Source organism: Gouania willdenowi, chromosome 3 (genome assembly GCF_900634775.1).
Source record: "Gouania willdenowi chromosome 3, fGouWil2.1, whole genome shotgun sequence".
NCBI classification, from domain to species: Eukaryota; Metazoa; Chordata; class Actinopteri; order Blenniiformes; family Gobiesocidae; genus Gouania; species Gouania willdenowi.
In genome coordinates, this window is record NC_041046.1 from 12,605,477 (window position 1) to 12,632,586 (window position 27,110).

The following is a 27,110-nucleotide window of genomic DNA, read 5'->3' on the forward strand; positions in this document are numbered from 1 at the left end:
ATTTGCAAAATTCTGCATGCAGAGTCTCAATTTGGTGTTTATCCCATTTATTAAAGTCTTGGCACCACAAAGAGAAATGGGTTCTATAACTGAATTTAATATTTTAAGCCAAATTTGAACTGGGATGTCTAATTTGATGTTGTTTTTGATGGCGTAGAACGCTCTTCTGGTCTTGTCCCTCAGGTCCCGTTAAGGCTTTGTTGAAGTTTCCTGTGGAGTTGATGTTCAGGCCCAGGTAGGTGTCGTTTTTGGTGTGTTCTAGGGCCTTATTATTATTTTAGTTTTGGTTCAGGTTTGGGAGGATTTGTGCAGAATGTCCAGGTGTTGTTGTATACCTTCTTTGGTTGGTGACAGCAACACCAGGTCATCAGCAAACAGCAAGCATTTGATTTCTGTGTCTGCCAGCGTGATGCCTGGTGCTGCAGACTGTTCTAATGATTGTGCTAACTCGTTAATGTAAATGTTGATGAGGGTTGGGCTCAGACTGCATCCCTGTCTGACCCCCCGCCTCTGAGGGAAGAACTCTGTATATTTATTGTTGATCTTAATGGCGCACTTATTGTGGGTGTACATTGATTTTATTACGTCATGTTTTTCCTCCTATTCCACTTTCTATTAGTTTGTAAAGCAAGCCCTGGTGCCAAATTGAATCAAATGCTTTTTTGAAGTCAATGTCAACATCTGTTGTGCGGTAATTTGGTAAAAAGCCAATTTGAGTTTTGCTCAGGACATTTTTTCGGTGATGGTAAATGGTAAATGGACTTGATTTATATAGCGCTTTATCACCACACTGAAGCAGTCTCAAAGCGCTTTACATATCAGCTCATTCACCCATTCACTCTCACATTCACACACCAGTGGGACAGGACTGCCATGCAAGGCGCTAGTCGACACTGGGAGCAACTTAGGGTTCAGTGTCTTGCCCAAGGACACTTCGACACATAGTCAGGTACTGGGATCGAACCCCCAACCTCTCGATCAGAAGACGACCCACTACCACCTGAGCCACGGTCGCCACGGTGATATAGTTAAGAAGCCTGTGGTTAAAGATCATGCAGAGGATTTTACCCAGGTTGCTGTTGACACAGATCCCACGGTAATTGTTTGGGTCGAGTTTGTTCCCGCTTTTATGTAGCGGCGTTATCGGTCCTTGGTTCCAAACATCAGGAAAGATGCCGGTGTTGAGGACGATGTTAAAGAGTTTTAATATGGCTAACTGGAATTTGGGGTCCGTATATTTGTCTTACTGTGTTTTTATACTGTTTTAAAGTTTCACTATAGTGCAGACGTATTCTGGTTGTTTGGGTCCCTGTGTTTTTGGTTAGATAAGATTTTTGCATTCAATATCAAACCATTTGTCATGATTTTTGTTGTTTTTAGGTTTTCTGTTTGAGGCTTTGAGGTTTGATAGGGAGGCTGAAAGGTAAAAAAAAAGGTTTAAGTACAGTGTCGTTTTGTTGTGGTTTGATAAGGGAGTTTGTCTGCTGACTGTGAACGCTCTTACTGACATTAGACTCATGTCAGTGATAAAATAATCTACTGTGCTGTCGCCCAAAGGTGAGCTGTAGGTATATTTACCTCACGAGTCCCCTCTTACTTGACCGTTGACTATGTAGAGGCCTAGTGAGCGGCTGAGTTGAATAGGTTGTGTGCCGTGTTTGTTGGTTGATCTGTCGTAGCTGTGTCTTGGGGAGCATGTTGGGAGAAGATGCATTGGCCTCCAGGTAGATGTTTGTTCCCCCGATGCGGATGGTGTCTTGTTCCTGTCCTGTTCTGGCATTTAGGTCTCCACAGACTACAATGTGTCCCTGAGCCTGGAAGTGGTTAATTTCTTCTTCTAGGATGGAGAACATGTTGTCTGAAATACGGGGACTCAGTTGGGGTAATATATGCGGCACATAAGAAGATATTTTTCTCAGTAGAGGTGAAGTCCTTGTTTATTTCAAGCCAGATATAAAAGGTTCCTGTCTTGGTTAGTTTGATGGAGTAGGTCAGCTCAGATTTGAACCATATTAGTATTCCTCCAGAGTCTCTTCCCTGCTTTATTCCTGTTAGCTTGGTGGATGGTACTACAAGCTCTCTGTAGTTTGCAGGGCAGCCAGTTTGAGCGTCTCCTCTTTGCCATGTCTCCTGTAGGACGATTATGTCTGTGTTAGTGATTTCTCTGGTAAAGTCTGGGTTCTTACTCTTAAGGCCAAAGGCATTTGACCTAAGACCTTGTATATTCCAGGATGAAATGGTAAAAAATGTGTTCCATTTTCATAGTGCAGTTTTTTCGAGGGTTTTAGGCCTTGACCATGATTGTGTAGAGCTCACTCAGCATCTGGTGTATGCTCAGATCGCAGAGTGGGGCTCTGCCAGATGAAAGGTTGGGGATGGTGCTGCTGACAGCCTGTGCGTATGTGTGGTGTGTGGTTGGCAGAAGGGGGGTGGGCCGGGCTAGAGGTGTCGGGAGATGTCTTGTGGCTGAAAGGGTTTCTCTGGATGCAGCTGGATGGCCTCTGGGTTGGGAGCGGTCCTCTGTTTGCTGCAGGATAACCTCTTGGTGGAGCAGGTCCTCTTGGTATTGGCCACGGTGGGGGGCTCCTGTGGGATGTGCTCAGTCTGCGGTTGAGGTTACCCTGGATCATGACAGTTCCCTTCTTATAAAGATGTGTAATGATTGGTTCGTCATCTGGGTTTATTCTCAGTGTCCACCCTCTGCTGAAACCACCATTTAGGATGGAGGGGTAGTGCTCTTTAAAGGCAGCATGCCATGCCTGGGGATGGTCAGTGTGAAAAATAAAGTTTGATATGCTTCCACTTTTTGTACAGTCAGCAAAAAGTAAGCATTTAACTGGGAATTTGATTTGGTGGCTTCTGTGTGGGGTAGTTGGATTCCTGAGGCATTTCTAGTCACCAATGAGCTCCATCTAAAATCTGATTTACTTTCCAGGATTCAAACTCACAAAGAAAAATACAGGTGAGAGATGTAGTTAGTACTTAGTAGAGTTAAATATTGCTGCACGTGATAAAGTTTTAGTACTAAATTACCGTCTTTAAGTGTTTATTTTCACTGAAACATTGTGTTGCAGATTTGGTTTATGGGTTGTGGTATGTTATATATATGATGTGATATACAAGATATATTTTTAAAAGGCAAGGTGGATTTATGTACTAGTTGCTAGTAAAATAGTAAGATGATAATTTTTCATAAAATGTAACGAAAATGAAAAAAATGCATAAATTAGGAGAAATAGTGTTTTATGTTGAAACTTACGTATTTCCTACCTTTTTAAGTTACTGCTAGCCTTCCTTATTATCTTCCTTATTACCTTATCTTACCTTCTGATTAAAGTGAAACCTTGCAGTTTTAGTCTAACTGGTAGCCCTTCGAACTATACAGTACATTTTGCATGTTTCCGACATTTTATGGAAACAGGAAGGTTACGCTGAGCTGAACTCACGTGCGATTATGTTGCGTGAGCTGTACCATATCATTCGCCACACTTTTGACCCTGAGTCACCCATTCTATGGAAAAAAATACCATTGAAATGTCTGATATGGTCCCATAACATTATTGGCAGTGGCTATCCGTACTGTTGCCGTATCAATATACCAACATTCTATTTGTACGCAGCGCCCCTATTTGACCAGTTTAGGTCACGTGATAGGTCAGTCATTGGTCAGCTGAGGTCGCGTGACTAAGACTAAACCTAACCCTAACTCTAACCCTAACCCTAAGACGCGACGTACGTGTACTTTGGTAACCGTACCAATAGCACCGAGGGTTGCACTTTCAACATTATTTGTGTAACCTTTAACTACGACAAACCAGCAAATCACCTTCACATTTTTCATTAAATCCTGCGAAGCTTTGTGGTTGGAGGCTGTCAGTTGTGACGGTGTCACCAGATAAACGAATAGACCAACAGCTAAACCTTCCTTTGTACCAGTGCCTATTTTAAATTTTAAATTCACTTTCACTCACAGAGTAACACGATCACTAGTCAAGCCATAACACGTAGCATGAGATTTTGAACTAGGATAATTTGCAAAAGTGGACATATTCATTCCTTTGCTCTCATGCTAGACATTCAGTCACCCATTTTTCAGAGAAAAACAGCTTGTAAATTCATGATATCATCCATAAACGTGTATATGAAGATATTGCTGTGTCATGTTCCGGCAAAAGCTCTGCTCCTTAAGATCTCCAGAACCAAGCTGCACAGCATGGGTGACCGAGCCTTCTGCTCGACTACTCCCAGACTGTGGAATGCTCTCACAGACCATCTGAGAGCTCCGCAGACTGTGGATTCTTTTAAACGCAGCCTAAAGACACACCTTTTTACAAAGGCCTTTCCGTTGCCTTTCTTATGCCTCGTGTTTTAAAGCAGTAGTAACATAACTAGTAAAGCAGTTGTTTTTACTAGTTATGTTCATTATAGGTCCTAGGCTTTTTTGTAGCACTTTGAGATTTCTTTAATGTAAAGTGCAATACAAATAAAATCTATTATTATTATTATTATTATTATTATTATTATTATTATTATTATTATTATTATTATTATTATTATGTTGGGGCCCAAATGTAAAAGAGAGTGAGATAAAAAAATTCAAAATTTGAATTCCACATTTTTTGTGACCAGAGGAGAAAGTAAAAGATTGTAAGTACTCACGTTTCTGTAATTGAGTTGTTTTTATGGGTACTTGTACTCATTTTTTTTTCACCTCATTGTCCTTTTACCACCTGAGACAAATTATCCACATTCATTCTTTGTACATCCTTCTTTTTAAAAAATTTCAGGAATTTGGTCAATTAAAATCTGATCTCACTGCTTTTACGTATTCTGTCCATTTGGACCAAAACTTGTAAAATATGTCTTTTTGCGCCCTGAGGGACTTCTAAATCAGTATTTTTACCTCTACTTAAGTATGTTTTAAAAGAAGTAATTTTGTTTACACCCGTTAATGAGTAGATTATTATTTTATAATTTAATATGATCAACGGACATTGTGAAATTAAATGCAAACGTAATCTAATGCACCAAAACAGCATTGAATGGAGGTTATTTTCTCAGTTTTAGAAATTATAAATGTAGCTATACTTAGAGCCTGAGAAGTATTTTTGAATTCATTGGTGTTATTTTATTTAATAAAGAATTGTATGTTTTGAAAAACCTTTTATTTTATACAGATAACTTTGTGGAAAATAAATTTAGTTCCAATGGTGCAATATTTGGTTTCTTGCTTTTTAAGTTTATACATGAGATGTTTACTGTATGCAAGGGAACCGTGACAACATTTATTACCAACAATAAACATGGGGGGTGAAAGTAACTAGTAACTTTTCATTTGAGTACTATTTAATAGAGCTACTTTTTACTTGTACTTGAGTATTTTATGTATCCAAACGTGTATCCACCTTGAATTTGAAAACAGTTCTTTTATGGTCAAAAGCTCGGCTGCTTTGTGACATCCTTCCTGTTGTGCTCAACTTTTAACTTGTAACATTAACAGCTCAGTAATGGCAGCAGGCGGGAGGTTTGACTTGGAATCAGAAGAGCAAAAATAAAAATGACAAAAGCCTTGAGGAATCTGCTACTTAATTCCACATATGTTACATTTTTTCCAACCAAACCAGCTCAAGTGTCTATAATTCATTACACAAACTCGACTGGGTGGATTTTGGATTTCCCCTGAGGGGAACATAGCTTATATTTAGCACTTATATATCATCATCATATAACATCTCCTCATGTTTGTGTTTTCAGACGGGTCGTTCACACACCAGGGCGATACGGCTATGGTAGAGCACCTTATGTTGCTCCACTGCAGACGGACACCGAGATCCCTCCTCCCTACAGACAGAAACGCTCTGCTGCTGATAATTCCCACCACCCTTCACCGAGAGGCCATGACAGCCACAGGTCAAACAACTTGGACTCCTCCATGAACCACCGTCTCTACAACAGGCCTTACTCACAACAACAAACACAGCAATCCAGAAATAGCCAAGTTTGGGTGCCACTGTACCAGCCTGGTTCAGTCCAGCAGGAGATCCAATCAGGCAGTGCCACCCCTGGCTTTCCACGCCATGACAGACCTTATAACCCAATGCCTTCCTCGTTCTGCACAGGACAGCCCACTCGCCACCGCATCTGCAACAGTAATGTACGACAGTCAACACTTCTTTACTTTAGAGTGTATTCAAAAATGTGTAAAACAACAACAGTGTAAAAAAAATACACTTTTTACAGGATGATGATTTTCTTCTATAATATAGTTGAATATGCATAAAATATTGCAATGCATATAGAGACTTTGCAATGTTGACCATAGACATCAGTTTACATAGTTAACTAATGTTTTTGTAACAACATTGCAATAACTGTACATTACTGTGAAAGTAAGATGATGTTTAAGATCTAAAAGGGGCAGTATGATGAAAAAATCACTTCATAATGTTTTCGTTACAGTGATATACATTCCTTTAGCCTCATTCAGGGGACCAAAGTTGAAAACATTCTGTTTCCTCCCTCTCTTGTTATTCCACATTTTGTAAAAAATTTTCTCGCTACTTACCGTCACCTAGTGGAAACTCCTCCTCCTGACAATCCTGGCTCCTCCTCCCTCTTAAGAATGTGAGCTCCTCCCTCTCAAACTACCTCACAGGTAAAAACAAACATAGCAAAAGCAGTTGATATTACAGTTAATATCACAGTTAATATCTTTACATTCAGTATATAGATAATCTAGTGTATAGATAAACCGAAGAGTGCTCACAATCAGTTCCACTTTTAGTAGCCGTTACATGGGATGATCTGACGTGTTTGTGATCCAATGCGATGCAGCGGTTGGACAAAACAATTGACTATTCCTGTGAGGTGAGGAGGAGAAGGAAGACTGTTAATGATTTACTGCTACTGCTGCTGTGATAAACACACAGTTTGTGTTTACGCCCACTCATATGCATGAAGACCAAAAAACTGCCTGTTTTTCGGAGCACTCTGAAAGGGAGGGGTACATCTCCTGAAAGTGAGATCTTTGGGGCCAATACTGGTGGCTTTAAAAACAACAGATAACCCATCTATTGGGATATATGAAATAGGAACAATGATATACACAGGATATATACTAATACCATAATATGATTCAAGACAAAGAAGCAGAAGGCTACTAAAATAAAATAATGAACTTTAGTTAGGAACACTGTCAACATAAGGACAGTAAAAACATTGGTAAATAAGAAAAGGCAAACAAACTTATTTAAACTGTAATACAATGTAAATAATTGTTCAAAACATGGATACATTTGAAAAAGGCAAAATGTAACGTAATAAATGTGCTCTTCTCCCTTTGTTGTCTGTTTGTAATCAATACTTTACAATTTAAAAGTGGCAGGTTATGCAGAGAACACAGAGTTATAGAATCAACATAATCAGTCGGGCTTTACTTGTTGTGAATTATTTTAAAACCATTTCTAACAGAATATATTACCTGATATCTACAGATGTTTAAAATGTTGAGTTTAGTTGTTTTATTTTGGTAAAGTTCAGCACATACAGAATGAATACATTCACTAACAAAGTGGGATCCAAGGCTGGTGTTCATATGAGTTTTGTTGATCGGATCTGAAGGAATGTATCTATTCCAACAGTGCCTGGCTCTGTACATTGTTACACTTCTGGCCAATGTCATGATATACAGGCACAGTAAAGCAGATCAGAGACTTTTTGAACAAAAGATTTATGGAGAGACTTGAGGAAGGTCAGTGTTCATGAGTCCTGGAATCTTAACTGCTATAGATTGGGGTGGTAAGGAATGGTTGAGTGTGATACTGTGGGTTCTTGATATTGTTACAATAGGTTTACATCCAAACATCTTAGACTTGTATGCATTCTAAATCTTTATGCTTGTGTTTATTACCTTTGTTCTCAGGATTGTCCTTCATCCAGCCAAAGTGTCCGAGCTGTTCTGTGTTCCTCCTACAACCATCAGCCTTTCATGGGTCGACTCTATGAGTGGGAGCCTTTCACTGAAGGTAGGGGGCATGCAATAGAGCAGTAGTTTTCAAACTACCCCCTTTATCTTATTTCTGAATCCAAGTACCCCCTTTGTCCGACGACAACATTTTGCTGAGAAAACTAATTAAAAACAAATATAGAGCACAATGATGGAATGAATGAGTGATAACACACATTTTAAAGAATCTCATTTTGTAAATAAGTGAAAGAAAGTATTTAGTGCAGTGGTTCCCAACCTTTTTTGGATCGTGAACCCATTTTGATATCAATAATGCAACCACAGACAACTCTAGTTAAACTGCATTTTAGTTTAACTAGAGTTATTTTTCACAAAGTGAAAGCATGGAAAAACAGTTGTTTAATATTGTGTGTTATTTTAATAGTAATATATAAAAAAAGAAAGAATAATAATTAAAAAAAAACAAAAATTTGTTTGAATTTCTGAGAATTTTTCGAGAAATTTCAGGCAACACCAAGGTTGAAAACACTGATTTAGTGGCTCCTGAATAGATTTATTGCATAGTTTTATCATTTCTGGTCATCTCACACCTGCAGTGGGACAAACACTGACACTTTATTTGTTAACTTCCTTCTCTCTCTCTCTCTCTCTCTCTCTCCTCTCCTCTCTCTCTCTCTCTCTCTCTCTCTCCTCTCTCTCTCTCTCTCTCTCTCCTCTCTCCTCTCTCTTCTCTCTCCTCTCTCCTCTCCTCTCTCTCCTCTCTCTCTCATAGAGCAATACAGTATATCTATCCATATTATCCCTGTTCAATAATACAGAGTGGGTTGCTGGAGGCTCAATGATACTATTGTTGTGGTGTTGAAGCCTACACTTTGGTCTGGTATGGACTTCAGAGGACATGTTTTGCATTTGATATCCTTTTTCTCTGCTGAACACAGAAAGATCAGCATTTAGTGAAAGTAATACAGCACACAAACAAGGTTTTTATGAGGTTATCAACCACTGCAGGCAAAAGAAAGCTAACACTGCTTGGTACTGTTTGCCAATACCAATTTTTTTAAATTATTTTTATGTATATGCATAATAGTTTTTTAGTCATAATAAATCTGTCACGTGAGGATTTATTATTACTGTAATTATTAGGTAGTTTATCCAGTTAACATAAAATACTAATAAGCATTCAGCTTGCAGTCACTATCTCAGAGTCGAAGGGAACTTTATGAATCATGAGGAGGGACGAGTCTGTTAGTGAAAACTGCTTTCCTTTTTCTTCTGAATATTAATAAGTAAAACTGGCAAGAGATTAAATGAAAAAATGTCGATTAGAATGAACATTGTCATAATTGGCTCAGGTTCATGCAGGTAATTGCCTCAAATAACATTTATTTAACATAACATGACAACTAAATGACGAATAGAACAAATAAAGATTATTATAGGTTATAATATTATTATAGGTCTCAAGTTTAAAGCTACTGAAGATTATAATTATTTTCATCAGATAAAAAACATAGTGCAGGCCTCTTAGATCAATAATTCAAAGATCAATCGCCTCAAAAAAAGTTGTCACTTGAAAGTTTGTTTTGATCTCCACTGTAAACACTCTGGGGCAGATTCACTAAGATCTGAAATAAAGGGTGGTAATCCAGTTGCTTCCCTAAATCCTTTAATGATGCAGTTTCCTCAGATGCTGCGCGGAATTCACTAAAATCACTGAAATCCTGATAACTCACACTTTTAATTTGAAATGCCTTCGTGATAAACAATGTAACAGTTTGTGACAGTGTGTGTGATAGTGTCAGTTTGGATAGATTCTTTCTTGGAGTCTTTTTTGCAATATTATGAGTGCATGTGGCTTAAATTGTAGCTAAGTACAAACTTCTAGTGCAATATAATGTTTGACCTTGTCGGGGTGCTGCACTTATTTCAGGTTAGAAGAGCGTAAGAGGAGAAGAGCTTAAGCAGACGGGAGAATACGTGCAAGGCCAGATTTGAATGGGAACGTCTACATTTCAAGGCTGCTCCACCCTGAGTGCGTAACTGGGATGAAGGCATGTAGCGCCTGACTCAAGTACAAGGGGAGAATAGCACACAGCCAAAAAACAGCGCTGCTGTTGCTTTTCTGACTTATGCGCATTGCAGCAATCATTAGTGCACGAGCAGAACTGGTGCCGACCGCCCCTATTTAAATGAGCATTTTGCTCGTTTAGGGGTCTGTTCTCCCATTTGAACTTAAGCGTTTTTTTGCGCACTGCAGTTACGCACCTCTCTCCTGCTCGTGTTCTCCGGTCCAGGCTGCTGACACGCCCCCGTGCGTAGGGAGACCAAAAGCGCGTAGTCTGGTGAATGGAGGAGGGCTGAAGGAAAGGAGGCAGTGATGTCATTTTTTTGGGGCTGTCTAGAAATCACCGAATACAGAACACACAACTTTTCTCAACCTGTGTAATGTCAGTGAAATCCGTAAGAATGATAATCACCCTTTTAAACGCCTTCGTTGATAACAATGTAACAGGTTGATTTGATCAGATCATTTTTTTTTTCACACACACACACACACACACACACACACACACACACACACACACACACTCCATACTAAAACAATCACCGCAAACAGTTCCAGATTTCATGAATCACTTTTGTGAATCCGCCCCTCTGTTTATTGACATTGTTGGGAAAAGTTTGTGCATTATGGAGCAGATTTACTAAGTCAAATAAAGTAAATCCTTGAGAATTTCAGATCTCTAGCGGAATTGATGTATTCAGGCCACTGATGAACTCTCAAGGCTGCAAACAGCTCACAGTTTTTAGCAGATGGGTGAAATCCTGCTTTAACACCTCAGACTCCTCCTTGGCAAAAATCATTTAATCCAAAATGAATCACAACATTTTAAAATGTGGGTAATCTGCCACAATATACAATTTTTGTCAGCCAGGTCTGATAATGTAGGTAAGCAGATCACTTTCACATTGCTGCTGAACATCTTCTGAGCATCTTTAACAGAAACGTCTCCCACTATCAAATGTATGTGGTTGTCGCTTTTGCTTACCATGTAGGTTTTGTTTTCTGAAGCGCTTTCAGTCCTCGCAGTTTTAGAAAGTTGTGTGTTGCCCTCATTAGCGCAGGATCCTAGGTCATTCAACAGTGAGGCAAATTTATTGTCCAGTTCTACATGAAACTGGGTTTGTGATTTGGTGATACTTCTACCTTACAGATGTCCACTTTTGTGTCTGGGCAGACAAGGGAGTTGAAGTCAAAGCTGCGGTCTGGGAAGGGAGTGCAGGCCAGTGCGTCTCATTACTAATATCAGGGCACTTTGCTCGGCCCATTAGCTTTTGAAGTGGATATGACTTTCTATGACTTTCTCTTTGGCTTATCTTATTAGAGGGAGGAATACTCTTGGAGATAGCATTGTCAGCACAAATGGGTAGCGAGTTAGCTTTATCTCTCCGCTTTTTTTAAACAGTGGCACAGTCGTTTGATTCCCATATCCACAAAGTCCATTAACCTCTATGTTTACTTGTATTCCTTGCACTGTAGCCTCCAGTTCAGTAATCTTTTGGAAAAGGCTGCTGTATTCTGTTGTGGAAAGAGCCATTCTTTTGCTAGTTTGCTACTTGTTGCTCGATCTTGCTACGCTAGTTAACTTGCTACTTGTTGCTAGTTAACTTGCTACTTAGCTTTCCAATTTAGCCAGCAAAGAAAAAAAGGAGTAGATGATTACCTCAGAACCAGAATCAGATGGTAAATGATAGTTTGTTGTGAAATGAAGTCTTGTGTCCTTTCTCAGAAGAAAAAGTTCATGTTTAGTAAATAATTTCCTCTGTGGGCTCAGCTTTGCTCTTGTGCTGCTGCTCAGCTCAGCTGCCAGAGCTATCTAGCCTCCTGCATCTTCACTGTTGAAAGTGCTGTTTCCTAAATTAATGTGGCAACTCCCCATTGCATTGCTTATATCTGCCCATAGATCTATTGATAACATTGATCAGAGTTACAACCAGTGTTGGGAACGCTACTTTAAAAAAGTTATTAGTTACAGTTACTACTTGTTCAAAAAAGTAACTGCGTTAGTAACTAAATTACTCTATAATTAAAGTAACTCATTACCAAGGAAAGTAACTATTTACGTTACTATTAAAAAAATAAAAAAGTTGCTCTATGTCAAATAATTCACATTTTTTAGATGCGTGTGTCGTGAGGTGCTTCATAAATTTTGAGTTGCTTACAACAGATGTCGACAAAGTCTTCTCTCCTGGATATAATGAACACTTCACATACACGTTCTTGCCTTTGACCACAATGAATTTAAAGTAGTGTTTGTATCGTCACCTTAAAAATGACAACTTTTCATCAGACTGCTCCACGCTCACCATTTCTGCTGCTTCATCCAATCTGCTCTGTGTGTGTGTGTCACTGTGTGCTGGCACGTCACCTTAGCCAATCATAATCGCTCACCTTGTTTTTAACCCGCCTCCTCTTACTGGCACGTGTAAAAACACTGGCTCTGATTGGCTACCATGAAACATGACGCCGCCTAAGCCAATCATAATCGCTCAGCTTGTTTTGAACCCACCTCCTCACAACAGCTGAGTCAGAAGCCGGGGATGCTTTCGGATAAAAGTTTATTCAATCAATGCATGTAACGCACCGCATTTAACGTTCAGTAATGATAACGGCGTTGTAACGGCGTAAAAATTAATTAGTTAAATTACCCCGTTACTGAAAAACAAACGCCGTTACAAAACGCCGTTATTTTAAACGCTGTTATTCCAAACACTGGTTACAACAATAGAAAAATCAGTCTGCAGCACTTGAAGATGAGCTACTGGGCATCACCCAGGAGGTCTGAGCTGTCCTGGGTAGCGCTTTGCCATCTACCCTCTAAATAAAGATCCTGTGTGACAGACGTATAATTTCTGATCTTTGTCTCTGTTCTGTTGTTTGGCTGATAGAGGAGGCTTAACTGCAGGTAATGTGAGAGATGAAGTGAAGGTTATTTTCACAATCATTTCAAAGAGCACCCAAACACATGGGTTAAACAAATGTGGGCTTTTATTGGTTTTTAATACATCAAAATTCTAATTAATAAAGCACGTGTAAAGAGCAAGATCAAGGTACTCAGTACTGCTTGTTCTGAACTAGTGATCCTTGTTGGCCCTCTGTGCAGAATATGCATGTTCGCCTTTTTTTGCTGATATTGAACAAAACAGAGGGTAGGGCTAACACTCACAGCCAGACAATGGAGCATACATATGAGATTTGTGGAGTGTGGGAAGAGAAACTTCACTCATGCACAAGTAGAACATGCAAAGCTCACAAGGAAAACCAGAGTCAGGAGTGGAACCCAGGATTTTCTTGCTGTATGGCAAGAAGTGCTTACCGCTAAAACACTATACTGCCCTCCTGTTATAGTCTACAAAGTAAGTTGGTTACCTTGTTTGCCTCAGAATCCTCTCACTGATGAATCTTCTTTCAATTCCAGGCAAGCAGAACTGTGAGCTCAACTGCAGGGCTATTGGCTTCAAGTTCTACGTACAACAGGCTAAACAAGTGATGGATGGGACACCATGTGGACAGAACCATTTGTCACTTTGTGTGGCAGGAAAATGTGTGGTAGGCCACTAAACACTCATTTGGCTTTCAGCAGGAAAATACATCATCCAGGTCATGGCTTATTTGCTGAGGTCTAAAACATAGTGCTTGTTTACAATACTTGTCACTTCAACAATAATGTACGATTTTAGTGGTTTAGGAATTATATTTTAAACTTAGCCTGGAGGAAACATTTTTGCTCTAGCTGTTCCCTTTCCTGAGAATGTCCGGTTTGATGCTTCACTTTTAGTCTATAAATAATGACTCCAGCCATTATCAAAGGTTTATCAGCCTTTAATGGAAGTCTTTAAAACATTATGTACCCCTCATTCTCCACTTACGCCCGCCCTTCCCCATCCTCCCAGCCAATCAACACACAGAACACATGTAAACAAAGACGAACATTGGCAGAGAAAGCTGCACGTAACAACGATGCTTCTTTTTTTAACCAATCACTGTCTCCCTGCTCGTTCTCTATTCCTCGCATGCACGAGCTCACACTGAAAGCGCGTCACCGTTGACAGAGTTAAAACAGAGTTTTTGGTCACGTTTTTAACATATATGATGGTAAAGTTTAGTGTTTACTTACTGCTGAATGAGACATGAGACAATGACGTTTCTACACAATACAAGCGATGAGCTGGGCTCCTCTTCTGCAGCAGCTGTGGGCATGCATGTGAGTGAGACGGAGCACAGAGGGGAGGGGCGAGGGGGGTAAAGGCGGAGCCGTTGGGGAGGCTACATTCAAAATCATGCTAGCTTTTGAAAATTGCGTACCCTACCTTTAAAGAACTGTTAGTAATGACGTTTATGAAGATTTCATTTTTGTTTAACAAAGTTTTTTTGTGGAATACCTGATGTGGCCCAGCCTCACCCAGACTCAGGTGATTTGAGTTTGAGACCCCTGCTTTACACTTTTGACCCACTCTTTTTTTTAATGGTCGTGAGATTCCTCCACAACAGGAAATCTATTAATTTCTTATTAAAGTATAATCATATTTCTATTGGGAACTTAAATAGTGAAGGATGAAGGATTCAGCTTTGTTAAGAAGTAAATGACGATGTAGTTGAAACTGTGATTTATGAATCCAAATCAAGTGACTGAAGCATTTTAAATTGAATTAATTAAACTGTTTTGATCAGGTCATGATCTGTTATACTGAACAAAAATATAAACACAACACTGTTGTTTTTGCTTCCTTTTTTATTGAGCTGAACTCAAAGATCTAAAACATTTTCTATGCTAAACCGCCTGTGATACTGCTGTCCCGCAAAAATGTTCAGTTTTCTCACAGCACAATGCCACAGATGTCGCAAGTTTGAGGGAGATAATTTGGCAGTACATCCAACCGCCCTCACAACCACAGACCACGTGTAACCACACCAGCCCAGGACCTCCACATCCAGCATGTTCACCTCCATGATCATCTTAAACCAGCCACCCAGACAGCTGCTGCAACAATCGGTTTGCATAACCAAAGAATTTCTGCAAAAACTGTCAGGAACCGTCTCAGGGAAGCTCATCTGCATGCTCGTCATCCTCATCTGGGTCTCAACCTGACTACATTTTGTTGTTGTAACCAAATTGAGTGGGCAAATGTTTACATTTGATGCCATTTGACACCTTGGAGAGGTGTTCTCTTCACAGATGAATCCTGGTTTTCACTGTTCAGGGCAGATACAGACTTAAAAACATACCTACAGTTTTTGAAATATTTAGCTGCTGGCAGTTCTCCTGCAGCCAGGATGTGACAAAGGTCATTGCTTTAGAGTTTAGCTGCAGCAATGTCCTTGGAGTGACCATGAACAAATTAAACTGTGTCATCTAAATAAGTGTGGGCCTAATATTGAGCCCTGAGGATACCCGGTGGTTAGCCGAAGAGACTCAGACTTGCTCTTGTTAATTAATACAGATTGTGTATGATCATGCAGGTATGATTCAAACCAGCTCACAGTGTCACTAGAGAAATTAAATTGTGAGAGCTTAGTAAGGAGTAAAGAGTAATTTACTGCATCGAAAGCTTTTCTGAGATCCAAGAATACCATCCCTACTACTCCACCCTTGTCAAGAGAAGATTTTATGTTCTCAATAAAAAGTTAAGTAGCCATTTCAGTGGAATGTTTTGATCTGAAACCAAACTGCATGGCGTGGAAAGAGTGGGAGCTACTGTTTAAGTACTGGACAATCTGTTCAGCTACCCATTTTTCTGCAATTTTGGAAATGGCTGGAAGCATGCTTATTGGTCAGTAGTTTTGGAGGTTGGAACACCAGATTTAAAAACTGGTGTAACAATAGCAGATTTCCAGGCCTTTGGATAATGACCACTAGAAATTGAAAGATTAATGATGGAAGCAATGGGAGTAGCCAGAGCGGATCCTAAATCTTTAAGCAAGTTTGTGTTCATTCCAAATATATCCCTGGCCTTAGATGGTTTGAGGGTTTTAAATATGTTAACGACTTTAGTCTCAGTGATGTTGGTAATGAAAAAAATGTGTTGCTGACAATGAGTATTCTTTTTTGTCTTAGATATTTCTGCTACAGATTCAATAAAGTAGTTGTTAAAGGAATCAGCTATTCTTTTGGGTTCTGTTGAAATGTCTCCATTTAATTCAGTTTGCATTTGTTTTGTCTTATTTTTGTGGGAGCCACCTGTCAGTTGTTTTTAATATAATTCCAGGTTATTTTAGAATTTCCTCAGATTTTATTTCTTTCACTACTCTGTTTTTTAATGAGATAAATTGATGCCTGTTATATCCTGATTTTACAGCCAACTTCAAAAAATTATCTTGTTCTTTCATCAATTTCAGAATACATTCATTTAACTATTTTTTTTTTAGCTGTTAATTTAATTTTCCTAGTAAATTGTGTAATAAATTGCTGTATTTTGTTAGAGAATTGAGAACAATCCTTCTCCAAGTTTAGTAATTCATCCCAATTTACATCATGGATTGGTTTGGTATCCTAAATGATTCTGTGGCTGGCAAAGTTTTAATATGCTTTTTATTTAATTTTCTGGTGACCATTATGAGATTGTGATCAGACAATCCAGTAAGCATATTGTATGATTTCAAAGTCTTGCTTGTAGAGTTTGTAATTCTCGTAGGGCCTTTAATCACTGTGAAGAGATCCTGAGGCCCATTGTTGTGCCATTCATTCGCGACCATCACCTCATGTTGCAGCATGATAATGCACAACTCCATGTTGCATGTTACTGACCCCCAAGACCCCCCAGAAAAGCAAAACTGCACATTTTAGGGTGGCCTTTTATTGTGGCCAGTCTAAGGCACACCTGTGCAATAATCATGCTGTCTAATCAGCATCTTGGTATGCCACACCTGTGAGGTGGGAAGGTTTATCTCGTAAAGTGCTCACTAACACAGATTTAGTCACATTTGTGAACAATATTTGAGCGAAATAGGTAGTTTGTGTATATAGAAAATGTTTTAGATCTTTGAATTCAGCTCATGAAAAATGGGAGCACAAACAAAAGTGCTGTGTTTATATTTTTGTTCATACGTTTTTCTCAGCTGATTTATCCATTTGAGTTTATACTATGAGCCAACATACAGTGTGGGAGCATCTGGATAAATCAATTCAATCAAGATCATCAACATGACTGAAATGAATACGACTGTGGGAATATCTAAATGTTTGCAGCAGGTGTCTTGTAAGTTTGTTTCTGTTCCACAGGAACAGATGCACCACATATAGAATACATATAAGACTTGCAGAGTTTTAATTTACTGCAGCTTTATTAGTTAAAAAAAAAAAGAAACAAAGCAAGGTTAGTCAATGGAACACAGCAAGGCCAACCATCCGTCATTGCTCAGGAAATAAATGGCTCTTGGCAGCTTAGATTTTTTTGGTGTCATCAATATTGGCTCGGCTTGTGGACTTTTTAAATTATAAACTTGTTTGTGAGAAAACTCGGAGATAGATCATTGGTTTCAACCGTGTACATTCAAATAACGTTTTTGCATATAAGCTTTCACAAAATTGTCACACATGAATTAAAGCAGCTGGAGACAAAAATATTTCATCATAGTGTATGCCTCCGAGATCAATAAATCAAAGATCATTTGCTTGAACAAAAGATGTAAAAGGTTGCTGTTCCAAAGTTTGTTTTGATCTCCACCCTAAATTCTTATTGACATTGTGGGAAAAGTTTGCATTGTGGGATGTGGAATCCTGTAGATGAATGCATACAAGTGTTTTTCCTTCATTCCTACCATGATTTGTTGTTTCTTTACCAGACAAGGAGGCATTTGTTCTTGTTTGTCCACCTCTATTTTGTATATCATCTCGCTCTCTGAGACTTTACATTTCAGCCAGATTTTGATCTTTCTGTGTAAACCCCAAAATAAACATCCATTTATTCAACTAGTTTTTGGTGGCAAACAAAAGAAATCAAGATGAAAATCTATGTATCTGTCCACGGGTTTCCACATCCCACATTGCAATGTGCAAAACTTTTTCGACCATGTCAATAAACAGTGTTTACAAAGAAGATCAAAACACACTTTTTGTTCAATCTTTTACTTCTTTTTTTAAGCAAATGAGTGATTAATATGTGGCCCAATTTGATTATAAATTATTTTCTCCTGCACCTCTTTTTTAAAAAAACTGAATTTACCACTTTATTTATTTATTCATTAAATTTGATTGTGAAGAAAATGTATTGCTATAGAATACTGTGTATATAAATTAATCCCTCTTAAATAAACAATATATGTTCTTAAAAACCTTAAAATAGTTTTTTGTGCACTCATTTAATAGGCAAAGTTCAATGAAACCCTTCTGAGGTGTATATGTATTTTCCCTCTTCTCCCCAGTGATGGTAAAACATCTGATTTATTCATGTTGTAGTGGTAGTAGTAGTAGTAGTAGTAGTAGTGTATTTTTACATTTCATGAGCTATATCTTGCAACACTGCTGATGCCTCATATACTACACCAAAGTAGACAGGATTTTTCTCTTTACCCTCCTCACTCTTATCAGGTTTAAAAAAACAAGTATTTGATTAATAAGTTGAAGTGTTAAAGCTGCAGTATGTAGAATCCTCCCTCCGCTCCGTTTTGAAACGAAAACCAAAACTTAGCCTCCCTTACTGGTGTCTTTGTGAATGATCTTAGCAACATTTTCCTCAATAGAGACCAGTGACAAATGTAGGGACTTTATCTTGTGTTATTGTACAGTTTGAATGGACTTATCACTGTAGTTACTGCCCTGAACAACGGCTGCTGCTGTCAGCTCGTCCCCGCCAGAGATCATACAGAGGGGACTGTGATCTCAGCAGCCACTCAGGGCAGAGTGACAACCATCACTCTGCATCCAGACTGTAAAATGAATTCACCTTGAATAAGCTTCTCTTAGGTTTACGCGCAATTTATGTATCCCATCTGTTCTCACTCTTCCTCTGACACCAGTGTGTGTGGCAGACCCTGCACAGTCATGGGATCTAAAGCGGTTCATTCCTCCTCAGTATGTTTGTGCCGTTAAAGTGTTGCTTCTCCCCGTCAGTGTGCCTTTTTCCGCTTGATTTGCCGTGTAACTGTTGTGTCTAGCGCTGTGATGGAGACTTTTGCTGGAACGTCCATCAATGCACTTGGTACGTGAACGCACCTGACTTCAGTCGAGCAGCCATTAGAAACGCCCAAAACAGCTCATGGAGCACACGTGTTTGTAGAAAGATCTCTGATTGACTGTCATCCAGCATCATGCTCCTGGATTTCTAAACTTCATTTACAGGGCCTGGAGAAGTAGACGAGATTCACTGTCCACTCAGAACACTTCGATTACAATATGCTCAAAGAGGATTATGGATTTTTGACCAAATGACTCCAAAAAAAAAAAAAAAAACATACGTACTGCAGCTTTAATATTCCCTCCTTTTGTTCGGATGTTCTCCCTCTTTCTGGATTCCAATACTTCGGGTTCTCCATGACTGGAAAATAATTGAATGAATGTTAGCATTGGGAATGAAACTGCAGGGAAGAAGGACGACACGAACAACGATGGAGAGGAGGAGGAATAAAAAAAGATAACACTGACTACAGATGAGAATAAATCCTACATAAAAAAGGACAAAAAAAATTGTGCTCAGAAGAACCTAAGACTGTTTGACCAGAGAGACAAGCTTTGATGTAAATTTTCTGTGTTCCAAACAGGGGACGGGACCTAGATAGGCAAACTGCTTCTCTCGTCTCCTTTTTCGGCATGTACAAAACAAAAAAAGGAATAACAAAACTTCTGTGAATGCAACCATGTCGGAAATAAACTGAATAAATAAAAAAGTAAAATTTATATCCAAAGACTCTTGTGGCCAAAAAACATGGAAAAAGATCCTGTACATTAGCAGTGGTACAGCATATCCTGTAGTTCTTCATTCATTCATTATCCAACACTCACACTGGGAGAGACAGTCACAGGCTCACACACAACATTGACTGTAACTAACAACTAACATATGTTACATTTTGTATGAACTTGTCGTTACACTCACATTAACATAATGGAGCCCCAAATGAGAAGGATGACATAATAGAGGATAGGTTTAATGACTGTCAGTGGTTAACCAGGGAGCTCCCATTAGATATGATGGCTCTGTTTTGATGTGCTTTGTGGCTTTATGATCTGAACTGGTGTAAGCCAGATTGTTTTACACTATGGAGGAGGAGGGAGTGCCACACCTCAGCTGGCTAGTGGTGTATCTCAGGTCTGAAGTTACAGCTGTGTGTGAGCATGTTCACTGAATTCTTACAGAAATCTGAGCTGCTAGCACTAAGGCAGGTTCACCTTACATGCATTTACCAGATCTTATTTTTCACACAGTTGTCATGACAAAACTGTTAACATAACTTTGACAGAAGGTCTAATTAGTTGGTATGGCAACAAGATCATTTATTATGTTCTCTTATTTCACAGAACAAACTTCAGCAGCATACTTGCATTTTTATTTTTGGGGGTTCAAAACTAGATTTTTTTTGTTTTTACTATTTTCCAATCAAAGGTTATGTGAATGCACTGGCTCACAAATCTGTATTATAATGTAATGTATCACAACATCACATTCAAATGTAAAACACAGTGTCATTAAAATATATACATATGTTACAAATGCATCATCCATCATTTATAGCATAGAACCTACACAGAATATCAGTATGTCACAGGGACACATTCACACTCATTCCCTCCTACAGAAAAACTAAAGATAGAGGTAGGAAGCTTTTCTTAATTATTTTAAATACAAATATTGCTGTCACCTAGACTGCTAGCTGTTTTGTGTATTTTTGCTGCATTGTAAATTTGTTTTTTAGCTGTGTCTTGTAATTATCGTTATACTGTTTTGTTTTTTAGATTTATTTATATTTTAGTTAAATCTATTGTTTAGATTGTCTTGTTTGTTTAATTTTTTATCTTGTTGAAAATATGAACTGTGCTCCTAATATTGTCTGGTCAATCAAGTTAAAAAAAAATTATATAGTACATTTAGAGACTCCTATTGACCTAACAGAGGAAGCTTGAGTACCCATAAATAACTGCACACAGAAAGGTCCCAAGACTTCACTGCCGACCTGTCAGTTTCAAATCCAGTTCTTTGTAAATGAGTCATTTTGTTCTAATTAGAGTTGATAAAGTGCCAGGTAGCAGGTTCATTAAGTACACCTATGGACTGTCTGTCTACATGTTGTATCAGGACTCCACATGAAATACAGCTTGTGGATTAATTCTCAAATCATCTTCCGAGGCTTATTAAAAGTGAAATAGGATTCTCCAACAGCAGCAGCTGCCAAAACATCATTAAAACATGTTGACAGGATTTTGCAGAAAGAGGTCTAAAGTATGGATATAAAAGGTGCATTTACATCTACAGCTACGGCATATGATAGTGGGATGATTATGGTGTGCATGTAGCACTTTGCAAGGGACTTAGTAGCTCACACTGAAATTTTCTAATCGCTTCACATGATTTATTACATAGCATACAATAAGGTCTAGCTACTGTTTAAAGCTGGGGAAACCCAACAGGTCCGTGCCTGTCTGCAAGTAGCACAGAAAAATGGTATATCCTGTATTACTACAGTAGGTCATTCTGCAAGGAAAAACATCTTAGATGCACTACCTGTGTCAGCAGCTGGATTTAGACGCTCTTGACTTGTGTTAGTTTTGTGCTGCTGCTAAGTCAGTGTTTGAGTACATTAATGTAAAACTTTGTTTGTAGTTTCTATGGCCAGGTGGGCCATTTGTGTGCTCTGACACCATAAAAGCAATCCTAATGTTGATTATTATGTACATTAATATTTGAGTTTCTCACACAGTACAGCTTGACAGACAAAAATCAGTGATTGTGCAGAGATTTAGGAAGCCAAGCACTGCTTAGTTCACAATTTACCCAACATTCATTAAACTGGCAAACATAAATGAAGCATGTCACTTCAAGATATAGAAGTAGATTCAAAGAAGATAATTCAGCAGACGATATGTACGGTACCGATATTGTGGCCTCGTGAATTGGCCAATGTTGATCCAATACGATATCAGCATGGATCATAAACACTTTTATTACTTATTTTGATCAAGCGATATTACTCAGAGAACAATAGTCAGCAACAGTAGGTATGATAAACCTGAAAAATAACCTCAATAAAAACAAAAAGTGTATTTTTAAAGTGCAAAATAATCTCTTGTTTAACTTAAACATAAGGAGTACTCAGGGAATACCGAGAACCAGAGCAACCAACCTTATCTTATCAGATTTACAAGTAGACGTGGTGTAACAAATCTCCCCTTTTCTACAGCACGTGTGTTATTAAGATGGATGTTTCAATTTCAGCAATACTGTATATCACTGACCACACATGACTCTATGTTGTCAGTTGGTTTACTCCCTAGACTTAAACAGCTGGGAAGCAGAGAGACCTGCGTTATCAACACAGAGATGTGAAGCTTGTAGAGCTCTGAGGTGGGGGACCAGGGCATTGTTAATGAGGCCAGTGGCAGAAGGAAATAAACTGTTTTTGTGTCTGGAGATTCTGGTCCTGAGGGAGGACCTGTACTTGGCTGTAGCTGCAGCGTAAACCAGATGGTGATGGAGGAGCAGAGGATGGACTGGATGATGGAGCTGTAGAAGTTCATTGTCATCTTTGTTGGCAGACTGAACTTCTTCAGCTGCCGCAGGACGTACAAAAATGCTGAGGGGCGTCATTCCATAAGCATTCATTTTTGAGGAAATGTGTGACTGGAGTGTTCACCAAGTGCTGATTTAATGCATTGTTTAAGTTGTCGGTGGAGAAATGTAATCAGAAAGTGGAATACGGCTCTTGAAAAAATCAAGCAGCACTCTTTCACAGAAGTCCACATGACAAGCATGCTGAGGTGGACCGATAAGAAAAAAAATGCCCCTCAGGCTTTATATGATATATCAGCTGTAAAGGGAGAAGAAGCCAGAGAGTGAGAGTGGCAGAAAATAGAGATACTGACCAGGTAATAGATTTAACAGTTTATCTCAAAGACAGGGACTAGCATTTCAAGGTGACAATGAGAGCAATAACAACCGTGGTAACTTTCTGGAACTTGAATCTTTTTCCCCTATGACAGTTGCTAAGGATGCATACAGAAAATATTGGAAAACGTAAAGTTACCAAGAAAAGGCTCCAGGTGTCACTGTTGTCAAACAGAAGCCAAAATGACCTACTCATAGCACTGGGTACTAACATCAGGAGGAAGATTCAAAGAGAAATTCCATAATCTGAAAGGTACTCTGTTCTCTTGAATGAGACTAACACTATTTCCCAACAAGAGCAGGTGTGATTTGTTGTGCAATACCTACATCAAAAGCAAATAAAGGAGCGATTTATTGAAGTTTGTAACACTGATGCAAAAACAGTCCAGGAACTGGAGAATAATGTAGTTTCCTTTACACAGAAGAATGGTCTATGATTGTGATTGTGTGTTATATGTGATTGTCTTTTCATGTTTTCTTGGACGGGATGTAACTGAATGGCCCCTCGGTGATAAATAAAGTATTCTGAATCTGAATCTGAATCTGGACAAGCGCTCGAAACCCAGAGGCACAGGGACCTACCCATGTTTTTTTGTGACTTATTTGAAGAAATTGAGGACCAGCTGAAGACAGAACTTAGGTGTTCCACACTAGCTTTTCCTCAAAAAACCTGCAAGAATTTTTTGCAGGTTGGAGGAAAACATTGGCCAGCTCATCTATCCATCAAGATGGTGTAAATTTATGCAACACTGCCAGTGACAACAGCTTCAATGGAAATAACATTTTCAAAACTGAAGATCACAAGGAACAGACTCAGAAGTTTCTGTGCAGAAGAAAGACTTTCTGACTTTGTCCTGCTTTCCATTGAGCAAGACATACTGTAGAAAAACAAAGAGAAGCCATACAAAGGAGGACGCTTCTGTGAAGTAGCCAAACTGATGATCTGCTCAGTTTGTCTACTTCACAGCACGTGAATGTCAGTAATGAGCCTCGCCTCCTTTGCAAATAGTTCTACTTTTTCAAGACTATATTGGATGCTTAAAGCTGCAATATGTAAATTTTTTATTTATTTGGCAAAAATCCATCATAATCTTATATTGTATTGCTTATTGTAATCCAAAGTGTTCTGAGTGGACAGTGAATCTCTGCTCCATCTCCTGGCTCTGTAAATGAACTTTAGAACAGGAGCGTGATGCTGGCCTTTAGCTAATCAGAGATCTTTCTACAAACATGGCGATCCCATAAGCTGTTTTAAGTATTACAATTGGCTGCTCAAACTCCTGGTCTAAAGTTGATGCGCGTTCCCGAGCTGAGAGTAGGGACAGTCCCATGGCTTTATATTCCAGCTGAAGTCTCTAATGCGGCCGAGGTGGAGAAGCAACAGAATAAAGGCACAAACGTGTTCAGGAGGAACACTGCCTGAGGAGGTTCCTCTGACTCGGTGTGCGGTGGACTGCGACCGATCCGCTTTCAGTCCGTGTGCTGTCTGACCCGAGTCAGAGAGAGAGAGTGATAGCAGATGGAATAAATAGCTTGTAAAACTATAAGAAACATTATCAAAGGTGGAAACAGAGAACAGATCCATTTCATTTGCACTGCTCTGATCACGTGGAGCGGCTGTGAGCCTCTTACTGTTCTCCCAGCAGAGAGTGATACATGCTTTCAGTTCAATTATTCAATTCATGTGAGTTTTTCAGGAAGGGAGGGGGAAGTCTGAGCAGATATTTTATATGTTTTAAATTAGGATATTTTTGATTGTTTAATGTATGATTTAGTTATTAAAATGCATTGTGGCTTTGTATGTCTGTTTTTGGCTGTTATTCAGTTATTTATTCAATTTGACAGTATATTACACATGTAGAACCAATGCTTTTGTAAAAATGCTGTCTGACTGTATATATTGTTGATTGCTAAACTCATATAAACCTCAGTGCTGTATTAAATAATGTCAGCCTGTTGACCCTGGGTGGCTCCTAGAGCTCCTGCTGTTTCCTATACAGGGTATATTTAGTTCTTCAAGAATTCAGGAAAATCACATGCATTTGAACTTCCACTTCCTGACTGTGTCCTGCTCAGCAAAACAACAGGTGGACGGCCACTTTCAAATGATGGTGTCAGCAGAAGGGGGAGAATGCAGTGATCAAAGCACTTTTCCTCTCACAATATCTTGCCTAGCATGCAAAACACACAAAGGGGTGGATTCACTAAGATCTGAAATAAAGGGTAAATTATTTGGTGGCGCTGTTTCTTCACCTGCTGCGAGGAATTCACTAAGATTGCAGCAGAAGTGGTGGAGACCACCCTATTTAAATGAGCATTTTGCTTGTTCAATGTGGAGACGTGAGTACACAGAAGCTCACAATGACATTTGAGGAAGTTAAATGTCTGCTGCACAAACATTAAATATCGTAAAAAACTTATGTGAACAATGCCATCACTGCATAAATGACGCATCTGATCAGCTGATTCTGGCCTGACATCAAGGCAATACAAGAGTTTGACGGTCAAAACATGGATCTCCCTGTGCTAAAACAATCACCGCAAACAGTTCCAGCTTTGTTGGATTGTGCCCACTGCATTAATTAATTTGCATGTTCTCCTCCCATTTTTTTTGCTCCCCTTGTGAGCTCCGCCTACTATACATATTCATCAGAGGAAAATGCGCTAAATGGATTGAGGGCGCATTGCAACGTGCAGCAGCCGCACACTCCTGATTCCCTGGGGTTTGTAAGGCTTATTAGCGCGTGGAGTGACGTTTGCATACTAAACCTTTAGTGAATCCGCCCCTAAGCTGATACAATTATTAATAATCAAGGTTAATATTGCATGCAGTTTTTTACACTTTGGGATAATTAACATATGTGAGGTTATGCAAGGTCTATAAATATACTACAAATGTTATAACATAAATAAATACAAATAACTAAATGTTTTTCAATAAACAGAGGTTATAAGTTTCTCTTTTAGTTCACCTTTTAAAGGAGCATAGGGCAGGATCAAGAAATAAGACTCCATCTTAGACACCGGTCTGGGTAACTGCAGTCTACAGCCAAGGTTGGGGTGCGCATTAACTCTTTAGCACCACAGTTGACACTGTGACTAAAGGATGGACCGCAGCCCAAAGGGTCGGGTTCGGACAGATGTTTAGAACTGGAGGTTGGAGTTTGGTCATAGAGTGCAGCGTACTTCCATTCCTGTAGCAGCAGCTGTAACAGTGAGCGCAGGATCAGCACTGCAGACAGGAGCTAGGAGCAGAGGAGGACAGCTCTGAACGAATACACCGTTGAATCAATCCCTTTTCTGCACAAGAACATGGATTATCCTTATCTTTGATACATGGATTATAGAAATAGATCCGATGGGTCTCTTGCGTGCACTGCACCCATGTTTGTGTTTGATGTTTGCTTGTTACCCCGTGATGTCTGATGTTGACATTAACAGTTGTTTTTTAATAAAATCGGTGCTTACCACTAAAACAAACATAAATATGTCATTTGTATGAGGAAAAAATGAGGTTTTAACTTTCTGCTCAGACTCGGATAAGAAAATGCGGCCTGATCTGCACTCCAACTGTGACATGGTTATTGATTTACTACAAGACCTGCGCACATACCTCTGTATGCCTCCGTGGAACCAAACAGTAGTTTAGTCCACTGTGCTTGTCTTCTTTCAGTTTCTAAGTCATCTTCTTCTTGCTCTTCATTTCCGGCAGAGTGGCACTCCTCTCCAAGCCTCTGAGAAAGCGCACCAGCGTCATTTGACGTCACGTCTGCAGAACTGTGCCGAAAGTTTGGGACTGGAATCGCGTTACAAAATGTTTCACACAATCTGTTCAAGGCAATAGTGAGAAATGTGTGTGGGATCATTCTCTTGGGTTTTGAGTGCTTCATCAACCATTAGCATCAAAAGACTTCAAATGAATGTTTATTTTTTCACAAATCCTGCCCTATGCTCCTTTAAAGTAGGAATTTTAGGGCATTTGATTTGTACATTTGTTTAGTGATTAATGACGGTTTTCTCAGAATTTTTAATCTTGCATTTTTAGGCC

At 39.1% G+C, this 27,110-nt stretch overlaps 1 protein-coding gene across 7 annotated transcripts in view; it reads left to right on the forward strand.

Annotated features, from left to right (window-relative positions):
* Window positions 1-27,110, forward strand: part of thsd4 (thrombospondin type 1 domain containing 4) — a 76,960-nt gene that overhangs the window by 3,775 nt on the left and 46,075 nt on the right. For all 7 annotated transcript variants that reach the window (XR_003672689.1, XR_003672690.1, XM_028436808.1 and 4 more), the window contains exons 5-7: window positions 5,755-6,154; window positions 7,922-8,024; window positions 13,447-13,577. Coding sequence is in view for 5 of the 7 variants with exons in the window: in XM_028436808.1 (XP_028292609.1) it covers window positions 5,755-6,154; window positions 7,922-8,024; window positions 13,447-13,577 (634 nt within the window). In the remaining 2 variants the exon portion in view is untranslated. The remainder of the gene's footprint in view (window positions 1-5,754; window positions 6,155-7,921; window positions 8,025-13,446; window positions 13,578-27,110) is intronic.